Source organism: Perissodus microlepis, chromosome 23, assembly GCF_051167445.1.
Source record: "Perissodus microlepis isolate ML-2025 ecotype Zambia chromosome 23, ASM5116744v1, whole genome shotgun sequence".
Lineage (NCBI taxonomy): Eukaryota > Metazoa > Chordata > Actinopteri > Cichliformes > Cichlidae > Perissodus > Perissodus microlepis.
Window position 1 is genome coordinate 42,851,716 of NC_140482.1, and position 14,310 is coordinate 42,866,025.

General features: G+C 44.5%; 1 protein-coding gene across 2 annotated transcripts in view; it reads right to left on the reverse strand.

Moving 5' to 3' along the window:
• Window positions 1–14,310, reverse strand: part of usp13 (ubiquitin specific peptidase 13) — a 34,947-nt gene that overhangs the window by 16,111 nt on the left and 4,526 nt on the right. The window contains exons 3-14 of one of the 2 annotated variants that reach the window (XM_084922008.1): window positions 13,529–13,592; window positions 12,260–12,381; window positions 11,490–11,632; window positions 10,376–10,560; window positions 9,871–9,968; window positions 8,860–9,050; window positions 8,433–8,504; window positions 6,866–6,938; window positions 5,219–5,344; window positions 969–1,122; window positions 437–611; window positions 227–315 (exon numbers count right to left, since the gene is read on the reverse strand). In XM_084922008.1, coding sequence (XP_084778134.1) covers window positions 227–315; window positions 437–611; window positions 969–1,122; window positions 5,219–5,344; window positions 6,866–6,938; window positions 8,433–8,504; window positions 8,860–9,050; window positions 9,871–9,968; window positions 10,376–10,560; window positions 11,490–11,632; window positions 12,260–12,381; window positions 13,529–13,592 — 1,492 coding nt within the window. Of the gene's footprint in view, window positions 1–226; window positions 316–436; window positions 612–968; window positions 1,123–5,218; window positions 5,345–6,832; window positions 6,939–8,432; window positions 8,505–8,859; window positions 9,051–9,870; window positions 9,969–10,375; window positions 10,561–11,489; window positions 11,633–12,259; window positions 12,382–13,528; window positions 13,593–14,310 lie in introns of both variants that reach the window. The other variant, XM_084922007.1, reaches the window with a different exon arrangement.

Here is a 14,310-nt window from a genome sequence, read left to right on the forward strand (position 1 = left end):
CGGACACCGACAGGATGACAGATAAACGTTTATAACCATGTGTTCAAAGTGCAGGTGAAACGTTTTCTCCACCTGGCAACAGATTCACTGCTGTGCCTTGTGAACTGCAGTTTAATGGTGCCCTCTGCTGGGGGTTTATAGCATTGCACTTACTGAGACATGCTGGTGGAGGGAAATATAAGGTCAATAAATCTGATCAGTCACTAAAGTGTGAGATACTAGTTACCTAGTTTTTTCGGCACCCAATCAACTCCAAATGTGAATTTCTTAATCTGCACCACCAGATACTCTGGGAACGAGGCAAATCGGGAAGTTCTGTAAAAGAATGTGTTGAAAATTCAGTTTATGAATCCAGCTGGTTTTCGTTTAAATATACTGGTTATAAAGGGGTGTACGTTGGTCATTTCTGGCCCGAGAACAAGTGGACGTTGCTTACTTGACTCCAGCTGACTTGGCCTGCAGTGCCGAGCTCCAGAAATCAGGAACATTTTCCGGCTCTGTGAAGGCCTGCAGACAAGCAGTGAAAGGGATCCGCGCTCTCACTGGTTCAGGAGGGGGACGCATGTTCTCTTCTGCTTCCTTACGCTTGACCTCATATGCAAGTAGCTCCTCTGGTAATGAAAAAAACAACAAAAATGTGTCACTTTCATTTGCAGCATTCTCAGAACTGAAGGTGCTGCAAAAGCCAATGTATTTGTTGTAAGTGTAGCATTTCAGAGCTTTAACTAAAACTCCACTGTTTCAGTCAAATACTCTCATCTTGGCAACATTTAAATAGTACATACAATTTGTCACATAACTTTATATCAAGCTGTGAAGGTGTAATTATACCTTACATACAAAACAGCTCTTAGCCGGGAACATTATTCCCTTCTCAGAGCAGGTCCTGTTCATTCTCCCACTTGCTGCAGTGACCAGAGGCAATCGTGGCCTCCATTTGCATTGTAAGCGTGTGGGGGCTCCGTTACCTCGATTGCTGGCGGCCTCAAATGGAGCGGGCAGCTGGATGCAGTAGTCTACCCGCTGAGCGTAACGGACACGACGAGTCTGGCAGCACTGAACTCGCTCCTCCACCAGGAAGCGAAACACATCACTTGGATTCTCTGAGCCTGCGCTGTTCCTCTGCAGAAACACCAAGATTTAGGATTCAGAGAAGCTGAATATGAGCATCGATAACAGAATCGGACCAGATTTTGATTATGTGTCAGGCTGACTTGAGTTTATTATCCCTAAAGCAGACTTGGCCGAGTCCAGGCCTCGAGAGCCGGTGTCCTGCAGGTTTTAGATCTCACCCTGGGTCACCACACCTGAATCAAATGATTAGTTCATTACCAGGCTTCTGGAGAACTTCAAGACATGTTGAGGAGGTCATTTAGCCATTTAAATCAGCTGTGTTGGATCAAGGACACATCTAAAACCTGCAGGACACCGAGGCCTGGAGTTGGACACCACTGTCATAAAGTATTAGTCCCAAATGCCATCCATCCATCCATCCATCATTAATTTTGTTTCGGTTATCTGGGGCCGGGTCGCAGGGGCAGCAGCCTAAGCAGAGAAGCCCTGACCTCCCTCTCTCCGGCCACCTCCTCCAGCCTTTCCGGGGAAACACCAAGGCGTTCCCAGGCCAGCCGAGAGACATAATCTCTCCAGCGTGTCCTGCCTCTTGGCCCGGCACACCTCAACCGGCTCCTTTCAATGTGGAGGAGCAGCGGCTCTACTCTGAGCTCCTCCAAGATGGCCAAACTCCTCACGCCATCTCTAAGCCACCCTTCAGAGAAAGCTCATTTCCGCTGCTTGTATTTCGGTCACTACCCAAAGCTCATGACCACAGGGGTAAGGATGTAGAACAACAAGTACATTGAGAGCTTTGCTTTCACACTCAGCTCTCTCTTCGCCATGATGGACTGGTACAGCGTCTGCATCACTGCAGCCACAGCATCAATCCGTCTGTCAATCTCCTGTCCCTTTCTCCTTTCACTCATGAACAAGACCCCAAGATACTCCCCCACTTGGGAACTTGTCCTAGAGTAGGCACTTCACCCTTTTCGAGCTGAGGACCATGGCCTCAGATTTTGAGACTATGCAGACCAAGCTCTGCAATTAACCAAACACCCCATACTCCCTGAGCACCTCCCACTGGATACACCAAGGGACAAAGTCGAATGCCTTCTCCAAGTCCAAACACATTTGGACTGTTTGGGTAAACTCCTATGCCACCTCGAGTATCCTCAAGAGGTTAAAGAGCCGGTCCAGGGTTCCACGACCAGGACAAAAACCGCATTTTTCCTCCTTTATCCAAGGTTCGACTAACGGATGCATTTTCCTTTCCAGCACCCTGGCATAGACTTTCCCAGGGAGGCTGACGACTGTGATCCCCTACAGTTGGAGCACACCCTTTCTTGAAGATGGGAACCACGACTCCGGTCTATCAATCCAGAGGTACCGCACCTGATCTCCACGCAGCACTGCAGAGGCGTTTCAACCAAGCCCGCCCTACAACATCCAGAGCCTTCAGGAACTCAGGGCGAACCTCGTCCACACCAGGGGCTCTGGCACCAAGGAGCTGCTTCAGTGACCTCCCCCCGGAAAAGACGAGTTGTCCCCCTCATCTCCAGACTCTGCTTTCTCTGCGGAAGACTAAGGAGGTCCTCTGAGTTCCATCCACTGTGCAACAATGTCCTCGGTCGAAGTCAGCAGCGCTCCACTATACACAGTGCAGGTAGAGCACAGCTTTACCCTCCCGAGTCGCCTGACGGTTTTCCATGTTTCTTCAAGGCAGTCCGAAAGTCTTTTTCCTCCCTGAACTCCTCCCACACTCGAGTTTTTGCTTCAGCCACTGCCCAAACGTGTTCCGCTTGGCCAATCGGTACCTATCAGCTGCCATCGAAGTCCTACAGGCTAACCAAACCTGACAGGACTCCGTCAGTCTGATGGTTCCCTTCACGTCTGGTTCGGGGGACACCACCACGACGGGCACCAACCACCTTGCAGCCGCAGCTCAGTGCAACGGCTTCAGCAACGGAGGTGCTGAACATGGTCAGACTCAATGTCCCGAGTCTCCCTCGGATTGCTGTTGAGCTCTGCCGGAGGTGGGAGCGCTGGCATGTTAAGCAAATTATAAATATGGTTAAATGTAACAGCTCTATTTAACAATGACATAAACTGGGGAAGAGGTGGATAGAGACTGGATATATAAATCACAGAAACGACTGTCTTTGCCGTGGTCTATTAGACTCTCTTGGCAAGACTTAAGCGTGACTGCAGTTTGACCCACATTTCTTAATACAAAACACTGATGTGACTCTTTAATTTACCAAATGCCTCAATGGAGAGACCTGCATCTTTTTTAGAAAACTAGGAAGAATCATTATCACTGACAGGCTCCATATCCTCTCTATGAACAGCAGGGCTGATTGAAGCAGTGTTTATTTGAAGACTGGGGTGAAGGATGGCACTGTGATTAAAGCACTCGTTTGCATGGCCAAGGCCTCTCTGCAGCCCAGCCCTTCTACTCTAAGATGCTACAGCAATACACGAGTTATAATTTCACTTCAGCCATATTTGTAGGATGACACAGGCTGGGCATGCTGCTGATGGTGGTGATGTTATTCAGGTTATCCATGTATGGGTAACTAAACTGGCATGTAAACACTGGCTAGTAGGTCAAAGGAGGTGTGGAAACAAAAACAAAAATGTTAATCACATTTAATGCAAGTGTGAAATATAACTACAGATGATTTTTTTAACAACAGCCACAGAGGTTAGGAGAGATTGGTTGGTATGTTTATGTCCAGACTATCTCAGGGCATGCGTCCTGGGTGAGGCAGAATAGGAGGCATTATCTGGCCACACTGTGTAAGCGATAGCAGAGGTCTATATATATCCTGCTTGAGACAGACATTTCAACACACCCCATGTTTATGTACCAACCAGGGAGACGGCGTGCTGTGTTTAGTCAAAAACAAACGGCCCCTCCTCCAATAAACTGTCTGTCCCCGTGTGTCACACTCACCATATCCCACAACAGCTCCCACTCTGTGACAATGTTACAGAAAACTGCAGTTTACAGCACATCGGTCACGTGGTTTTACGTCATTTTAAAGATTTTCTGTGACGCAGCGAGGCACGCTGACAGACATCAGGGGTTTTTTAATTTCACAGAGCAACATTGTAACACTTACATCAAATATAGAATTTACAGATGTATTTAGATTCACATTTCTAAAAGTCGTTTGCCAAATTTATACATTCATCAGCCGCTTTATTAGATACACCTTGCTAATACCATTTGGACCCCCTTTGCTTTCTTAACTTCTCTAATTCTTTGTGCCAACAGGGTGCTGGAAACAAAGATCAGAGATTTTGGTTCGACGTTGCCACAGATTTATTCAACTCCACGTCCATGATGCGAATCTCCAGTTTCCACCACAACCCAAACTTGCTCTAGTAGTTTGAAATTTGGTGACTGTGGAGACCTTTCAAAGTGCAGTGCATTGTCACTGAAAGCAGTTTAAGATTAACTTTGTGCTCATTTGCATACATTGATTCCAACAAGTGTTTATTTGAGTTATTGCTGCCAGCCTCAGTCTGACTCTGACGTCTCGTACTCGCACTCACTGGATATTTTCTCTTTTTCAAACATAGAGAAGGTCGTGTTGGGAAATCCCAGCAGTTCAGCAAACTCTGCAGTCACTGCCTGTCACTTTCACAGTCACCGGAATCACCTCTTTCCCATTCTGGTGCCCAGTTTGAACACTTGAACACTTGCATTATAAGACAGTTGAACAGGGATGTCTAATATGGTAAATGGTAAATGGCCTGCATTTGTATAGCGCTTTTCTAGTCCATAGGACCCCAAAGCGCTTTACACTACATTCAGTCATTCACCCATTCACACACACATTCACACACTGGCGATAGCAAGCTACATTGTAGCCACAGCTGCCCTGGGGCGCACTGACAGAGGCGAGGCTGCCGGACACAGGCGCCACCGGGCCCTCTGACCACCACCAGTAGGCAAACACGGGGTTAGTATCTTGCCCAAGGATATTTGGCATGCAGCCAGGAGGCAGCCTGGGATCGAACCACCGACCTTCTGATTAGTGGCTGACCTGCTCTGCCACCTGAGCTACAGCCACTCCACACGAATAAAGTGTGTAATTAGTGTACATGTGGATATGTGAAGACATTTTTCCACCCATCCACTGGCTTCACTCACCTCCACCAGGTTGATCATGTGCAGGAGGAATTCATGAGCATCTTGTTGTCTGTTGGAGGAAAACTCTGGGTGTCCCCTGCTGACCAGAGCCTTCAACATTCGAGCAGAGATGCCCTTCTGCTGGTGCTGCAATTAAAATATATATACATATAAAAAGATGTCTCACATAGTCTGACTACGCGTAAATACTCGGCCTTTTCAGAGGACCATATAACACAAGAGACAGCTGACCGAGAGTGGGAATTATAGATGTTGGAAGGAATGTGTGATGTCAGGCTAATCAACATGTTTGTCTAACGTGACAATAAGATATGTGGAAAAATATGATGCTACAAAGTAACACAGATACTTCGAAAATCTCGCTGCTGTGGGGGCACGGTCTGCGGTGCTGCTGCAGGGGTGATGGACACACCTGCACGCCATCTGCAATCACGCCGCGCCGGCTTAAAAATCTGACTGGGTCCTGGGTTGTTGATGTCGATGTGAGTTGGGCTATGAGCTGCAGCTGACTGAGTGTGTGAACAGCAACCGAGTATGCTGAAAAGCATGTTAACGACAACGCCGTCGGGTCTGCGGTGGGTTCTTTGCACTGGCATCGCCACCTTCTTTGTTAAAAAACTCAAACTTTAAGCTAGCTGTCACAACAAGAAATACAGACGTCTGCATCACAATGCTCAGGCAAAAAGCATCTTTTCCAATGCTCACCGTCACTGTTGATACTTGCAGCCTGTGACTAAAACTTTGTTGCTGCCATACATATAAAAATGTGCTTTTACAAAGATGCAGCAAAAACATTTAACCTTCACACATATCTACATTTCCTTTGGTTAAACAGAAGTTAAAGTGTGAAAAAGCATAAACCAGCAGTTACTATAAGATAAGCAGATGTTTAAATATGTTGCTGCCATCCAATCTATATTTTTTCCCTGCAATCAAACAAAAGTAATAGTCTTTAACACGTAAAACCACCAACCTCCATCACGAGAACGTGTACCAGCATTAAGAAAACAATTTGATGAGACTCTGTGATTGTGCTGGGTCACACTGACATAATACAAGCTCTCCCCCCACATCTCCCCAGCTGTCAATATATGTCCAACCACGATTCCCCATCACACGTGCAGGAAGCTCACAGCTCGGCCTGGTGGCTGGTGAAGCTTATGGAAGAAGCCCAGGGCTTACAGAAATAACCCTTTATGGCTGTCCTGTAATTTTGTGGCAGACGTGTACTACGACTCCGAAAAGGCAACAGTTTCAAATGACAAACAAACACGTAAATATTCATATAAATTAAACAGTAGCACATTTTACCCATGTAGCAGCATAAAGCTGTGATGTGAGGAACTAAAAGGCAAAACACAAAATATTAACGGAGCTGTTGAAGTCGAGCAGCTCAAACTGCTGCCAACAGTTTGTAGACAAAATGAAAACAGCAGGAGGAGAAGAGAAGCAACTTTAAACATATATAGACTCAACTACACTCCTTAAAAAAACAACTCTGTTACGTTACTATGAAAAACCAAACGTTAAATCAAACTGAGCGGCTAAATCTAAATGTTAGGATTATTAGCATGCTTCTGTTGCTTATGGACCCAGTTTGGAAGCTGGACATACCCAGTTTAACACCTTGTATTCTTCTTTCATCACCTGTTCAATGAGCTCAGATTTCATGGGCGGTTTGGAGTACTGGCCTGAAAGCAGTCCATGTCCCAGTTTAGCCCTGCCACACAAAAACACACACATAAGCATAAAGTAGAGTCTTATTTTAGTCTTGCTGGGGTTATTTTTTAGATGGCACACCCTGAAGGAAGTGTACACAGATGTCAAGGAAAAAGACACTACAAAACCTTCAGACAGGGCACTTGGAGGCCAGCTCGTGATAATCCTGAGGTTAAACTAAAGCAGGCTGTAGTCCTACAAAATAAGTGCCTGTTTTGTTATTGGACTAGCTGTGGCGCCTCTTTGCAGCTCTTTGTGATTGTTTCTTGTCTTATAAACACGTCTGTGCAGTGGTACTCCAGAGAGACAATTAGGAGAAATACAGTCATTTAGATTCATTCAAGGCTGATGACAGTTTTCATCGACTGTGTACTACTTCATATTTATTAAAAGTGAAAAGGAGCAAGCAAGGGGACCTAGTCCGCTTCATTTGTTTCCCTGTCATATATACACTATTACACTGATGTTCTTATTAAACAGTGAGGTCATGTAACAGTTATCCAGATCCAGGCGTGTTTTCATGGCCGTTTTTCCACTCTTGGATCAAAAGCAGACGTCCGATATTCACTAATAACAGGCACACAGCTATAGCTGCGAGGACAGTAGCTCCACCCACCTGCTGTTCAAACCTTGTGTTTATGCAGAGCAGCCAATCAGACGGACGTTTGCTTCAAGAGGAGCTAAAACAGTTTGTGTCAGACGGTGCATGAGTCCATAAATGTGCGATAAGTGGCGTAAACCCGGCCCTGTGTTAGCCTTACAGCTTACAGGTCACCTGCTTAACTTAGTGAGGCACGCAGCACCGCAACTACTGCAAAGATCTGGAGGAGAGCCTCTTCAAATGATTACACGACCTTTAGCAACATGCTAATTTAATGAACTTAAATATATGGTGGCAGAACCTCAGCTCCAATCCCCGCCCCCCGAATGCGTCATGTGTATCATGAAAGACTTTCCTGTTTGTCCTTCAGCACCTTGACCTTTATTCACACGTAGCGTTTCTATTAAGTAGCTGTTTACAACAAAATTGTCTTCAGAATAATCCAACCAACAGGAAAATTCATCCACACTTATCCTTAAACACCTTTAAGAGAGCGCCATTATACAAATAAACAGGTTTACTTTCCTATGACCCATTTCTCGCTGACAAGCTCTAACAGTGACAGATATAAACGTGTTTTTATCTGGCTGCGTGCCTCACAGCATGAAATACACAGCTGATATCTATCGCCGGCTGGCTAAGAATCTGCTTCCCGTCCATCACACCCACAGCATCTGACTGGCCTCTTGCAACATACTGGCTTATGTGACAAAGTCAAACAGATTTTATAACTAGCATCAAAATTCATTGGCAAGATTTGGTTCTATTAGAAAACGACACATCATGTTAATTATGTTATAATTAACAAAATATTCCAGTCCTGAGCAGCTAGAAAAACACCTTCTCCTGTTTGTGCAGTTCCACACTACATAACGTGACACTGCAGTCACTTACATTTGAGTTGCAAAGTCCTGGGTGGGGTCGAGCGGTGAGTAGTCAAATATCCTCTGAAGATTACCCACATACCTGGAGAGCAAAGCATGAGTCACACTCTGACCTACAGAGGAGCATACGGGATGATGGACCCTCAGGAACATTAACTGTAAAGTAACCGTTTTAAATATTGCTCAAAAGATTTTTTTTATGTCCTCTGTCGACTGACATGAATAAATATTTGTAAATTATTTTGAACAACAAATTTACACTTTAAACACTTGGACATGATAAAAAAACTGCTTTGATTGCTGATAAAAACTGAAAAAGTATTTCAGATTCTTCTGTGGTAACAAGACCTCATTTTTAAACTGGCTCTAAAGGAAAGCAGTCTTTCTGTGAAACCAGTACAGACTCAATAACATCTGACATACGCGATATTACTCACATCCTTTGGAAGTCTGGGATGCTGAAGAGGACCTGCATGACCGTACTAAGGTAACAGCTGCTTCCCAGATTTTTGATGCCTGTATAACCAGAGCCATACACCTCCTTCAGCTTCATGCCCGACTCTTGGATCACCTCCCACTCGCTGACCCGCGGCCGGGGTTTATTGTCTGTGTGGTGCCCGTTTTCTGTCTGAAGGGGGAAAAGGGAAGCTATATTAAAAACACTTCATCTGGTTCTCAAAGCTGGAGAGAATTTGACTGGAAAGTCTATTATGGTTTTTAAATTCCACCCCACATGAAAAACACCTGGTTAGACCAAAAACAGCGTTGAGAATCCAGGCAGGTCAATCCCCATCAGTCCTACACTTTTTATTCATGTACTAAACTAAACTCTGAGATGAAGTTCTTTTAAATGTGGATTGTTTTGATTGAAATATCCCCAAAAACCCCAGACTGATGTTTTTGGGACTGACACCTATTGGCACGATTTAAATACAGTGTTCATCAAATTTATTGGAGCACCTGACATACAAACAAGAAAACATAAACATTTACAGCTCTTTCAAAAACTTCAAATCAATCAAGCATAATATTATAATATTCAACCACTGTAGGAATGCAAGTCAATTTGTGTAATTTGGCATTTTAATCAAAAATAATAGTGTGCTTCACTCATACAGATTAATATGGGAGAGGATTAGGGCCACTGGAGTCCTCTTCCATAGTATTAACCATTACAGAAACACCAATCACTACATTTAAATAGCAGTGATTTGGCAGTTGTGTCATAAACCTCTCAGTGAATTTGACAGCGCTACATCTCTTCAAAGTTTTCTTTATTTCACGTAAAGAAATGTAACAAATGTTTGTAAAACTCCAATGAAAATGTTCAGTGTGTAGCTGCAGCAGTGAAGCGTGGTGTGCGTTTGCTATTGATTTGATAATTGACTGATTATTACTGATTTCTTTGATGTGTTTTAGATGTTTGAGGCTCAAAGCAGCTAACTTACTCCTTTCTGCATCTGTAGCATGTCTATTCCAAAATGTGACAGGTGCTCTGATACGTGCGGGTCCAACACAGCTTCTTCTTCCTCAAACGAATAGATGTCTGAAATTTAAAGAGCAGTTAATCACTACAACAAGATTCATTGTTGGGATGGTAACTCACTCGCTTTAGAAATGAACTACAGATGGATGAGATCTTGCTTTGTATCTCCAAGAGTCACTGTGTGAGCTTCAGGAACAAAACTTTGATCGGACAGTCGGTAGGTGAAATTATTATTATAGCTACACAATGCTACACATTATGTCAAATTTTTAAAAACGAAGCGAGTTTAACTACATATTATTGTGTTTTAAACACTACCATAAATTTGATCTAAACTACAAGTTTTCTGTAGTTTTCTTTGCATTAAAGATCAAAACAAATTCAAAGGAAGGATCACTGACAACGTGAAATAAATGAAATTCTGGATTCGTGGAACGGCTCTCGCGATGATATCAAGAGTCCCAGACCTGCTCCATCGGGGGTGATGGTGTCCAGTTTGACAGCCAGAGGGTAGTTGGTCTCTCTGTAGTGCTCCAGCGCATGGCCGTTACCACCGCTCCCATCAAAGAACCACTTCCCACAGAGCACCGCTCCATCTGTCAGGTTCAGCCACAGGTTCTCTCTCATCTCACACTTCTGACACTTCCAGCCACTACAGACAAAACAGACTCGTGTTGTTGATGTGCCGTTTTTAATCACTCAGTCGTGCCAAGCCTCACTTTTGACTGCAAAATGTCTGTGAAGCTTCTCAGTCATCCAGGTCACGGCAGTCTAAGGAGCTCGGATGGAGAAGCGTCTGGACTTCTTTAAGCTGCTTCAAGACGTTTCACCTCTCATCTGAGTTCTAAGGTCAAATCAGTCAATCTGGGACTCTCCACCATTTGGCCCTAGAATGAAGAAGCTTCTCGGATGAGAGGTGAAACATCTTCAAGCAGCTTTTCCATCCGAGTCCCTTAGACTTTTACTGCAACATTGCATTTTCCTCAACAACAGGGGTGAAAGTCGTCGGATTTACAGGTTCTCTCCTGTTCTTTAGTTATCAAAGCAGCAGAAACAAAGACTACAAATACAAGACTTTCCTTATATAGAATCATTAAAAACATAGACGTTTACATCCATGCCTATTCAGACACGTATAATAAAGTACGCAGCAAAGCCTTTAATAGGTGGAAACCAAAGATTACTTTGATCAATGAAGTGCCAAATGTGAAATATGGTTCACATTTTGTTTTGTTTTGGCTTCACTAACGAGGTTTTTGTAGTGTGTGCGTGCCATCATTCTGTTTGTAAACACAATAACCTGAATAAATTGGACTTCTATCCAGAGACGTCTTCAAAGTCAACTTAATGGCTTCGTGGTCAAAAACAGACAAAAACCATAACTTTGAAACCAGAATTCTGTGGTGTCGTGATTATTGTTGACATACAGAAAGTACGTGTCAGATTTGACCTCTGACCTCTTCAAAGTCACTACATTGATCTGAAGGTCAAAGTGATAATGGTGCTATATAGAGCTGTTGTTTCTTACTGCCGTTATTTGTATTGACAGCATACAGGGAATAACACAGACTTCACTCCGACCTGGGTGGGATCCTGACCCCGTTATCCAGCTGTCTGAGGCTTCTGGCATGCCGAGACACCTGGATCTCCTCCTCCCAGGACTCAGGCTCCTGTTTCTTGTAAGCTGATGGTGCATTGAGTACTGCATCACAGGCGATGGTCACCTGGACGTCAGCAGAGTCAGCGGTCAGTATTTTATTTCAGCAATTATTTTCTTACAACTGAACATAAAAGCTCAGAACCACAGAAAAGAGCCAAAGAGGTCATGCAAGATTTGTGCTTAAAAAAGAAAGTGTGTGCCACGTCACATGACTGATTCAACACCGAAAGAATTAAGAAAAATCCAGCAGCAAAACACACCTGCTCTTTTATTACACTGTACAATTAAATATTTTCCACCGCGGCAACATGAAATCGCACATGCATTAAATAATAAAACAGACGTCGAGGTCGTGCCAAAGCCAAGCTCTAAAAGCCAAACTAACGAATAAATGTGTGAAAAGTCTCTTCTGTGCTCCGTGCAAGCAGTAAACACAGAAAACAAGGCACATACAGGTGCACCACATGGTTCCCCGAAATGTTTGCAAAGGTGCAAAAAACAAAGGTGTACATCTCACAGGTCGCCCACCAATCCTCTATAATGAAGTTCATTTTTGAATTTTCACAGATGTTTTTGAACCTTGAATGTAAAACATATGGATTGAGACCAAATGGTGGCTCTACGAGACAGACGGGGTGGCCACTCAGGGAACCATCAGCGTGCACTGTAACGGTAACACCGACTCACTGACCAGAGCGGGCAACTCCTCAATATTTGGTAAGGGGATCTCGAAGTGGTCTGGAAAAATGACGAGCTTGGCCTCATCCTCGTATTCATAGTCCTCCCCGTTAAAATCACGGTTCAGCTCTAAATCTTTCAGGGAGGAAGCAAACAGTCAGCAGCCACTGAGTTTGTTCTGAAATATCTTTACTTGATGTTCTTTTCTGCTTGAATTTGAGATGATGATTTGTTCCTTTAGTCAGTAGCGGATTTCTAAGGAGCGGGCTTTGATCACCCTCCATACAGAGCATTGGTTTTCCACTGCAGCCTAAACGTGCATAATGACTCAGTGGGAAACAGGATCATAGGTTAACCCTGACAATGCTGTTATGCCTACTGATTGCATGCGACGTCAGCAGCTAGCGCCTTAATTAGATCACTGGACCAACGTGGGGATTATGGCGGATACGTGCATAACCGCTGTCACATCAAGATCTTAAAAGGATAACAGGAAGAACTGCTCCAAAGAAGGAGTCCTCAGGAAGAGGCAGGTAATGGCTGGAGGGCTGATCTAATCTACCCTTCATGGAGTGGAAGGAATTCCTCCGTCAGGAAGGAGGCAGAGTCACCTGGTGCTCTGGGCGCAGCGTCATAGCTGCAGTAGCAGCGTGCCAGCAGCCTAGACGGGAGGTTGACAGGTGGTGGCAGCTGAGAGGCCGGCGACTCTCCCTCTCCGCACCCCCAAAGAGGCGGAGGTGAAGGGGAGTGGGCCAGGATTTGATTTAGAACAGTTACCAACCACATTTACAAATAAATGAGCTATATTTAGAGAACAAGATGAAGCGGAGGAAGAAGAGGAGGGGACACATCATGAGGAATATCTGACACTTTGGGTAAAGGCTGGCAAGAGGGGCGGCGGGAGGGTCACGACAGAGTAGGAGCCTCTTACAGAAAGAGATGCGTTTCTGACCACATTAACATTAAACCACCAAAACAGTAAATTACTTCTGGAGCTGCACTTTTGCAAATCAACGAGATTTACTGTTCAGGTATGATTTAGTGCTTGAATCCTGCCTCTGCTGGAGTACAAACAGTTCATTACTCATTTTCCTGTTCTCATGCTACAAAATCCGTAAACGTGATCGTCGTTACTCTGGTACATTTAAGTTCTGACGATAGGTCTCGTGGTGAGGACAGGAGCATTTAGTGAGTTTCTTGTAGCAGTGAAGTAAAACCCTGAATGCTTTTACTTATATTCACAAGGCTGTAAACTCTACTTGCACCACTGCCTCGGTCTTACCTAGAAACACTTTTCCATTTCTTCTTCTGGGGATGGCGCCGCCTCCAGCAGCTCCTGTGGCTTTCTGTAGGAAACATCACATTTAAACACCTTTCAGCACCCTGCACAGACATCCAGAATTACTTGAAAAAACACATTTTGATGGCGTGCTAAAGCCCATCCAGATAGTTGTCATTTTGTTAGGAATAGATGCTGGACGTTCCAGGTGCCGGGTCAGTTTACAAGGCAAGCGGAAAACCCCGACCATGGCAGGGTCAACATACAGGATGATTAATAAAGTGCTTCAGTACAACAGATACTGTTTACATCATGTGTGGGCCTGTCTTTGCCTGTAGTGTGTGTCATGGTCTTTTTCTGCCTCTGCTGCAATTGTCTCTTCACTGAATGTTGTCAAGTGCGATCAAAAAGGCAGCATGAACACAAAAACAAAGAATAGTAACATTAACATATTTTAGCTTTGACACAGTTATTGAATGGCTTCGAACCGTGAATCTGCAGAATCATCAGTTGGCAGCACAACTCCACAGCGCCACCAACTGGTTTCCTTTCAGTTTGATCAGGTTGGCCTGAATGAGTCTCTCTCGGTGGGTAAACAGGGCAGAAAGACGGAGAATGCTGACACACTTGAGACCGAGTGGACCCATGGGAAAAAACCCAGCAGACACAGGAGCCTGCAGAATGTGAGCAGCTGTTTGTGGGCAGATCCAGGCATTGAAATAGCAGTTCTCTACAAAGCAGAGCAGAAGCCAATTAGAGGCAGCAGCTCTGATCTTTGTTGGTCA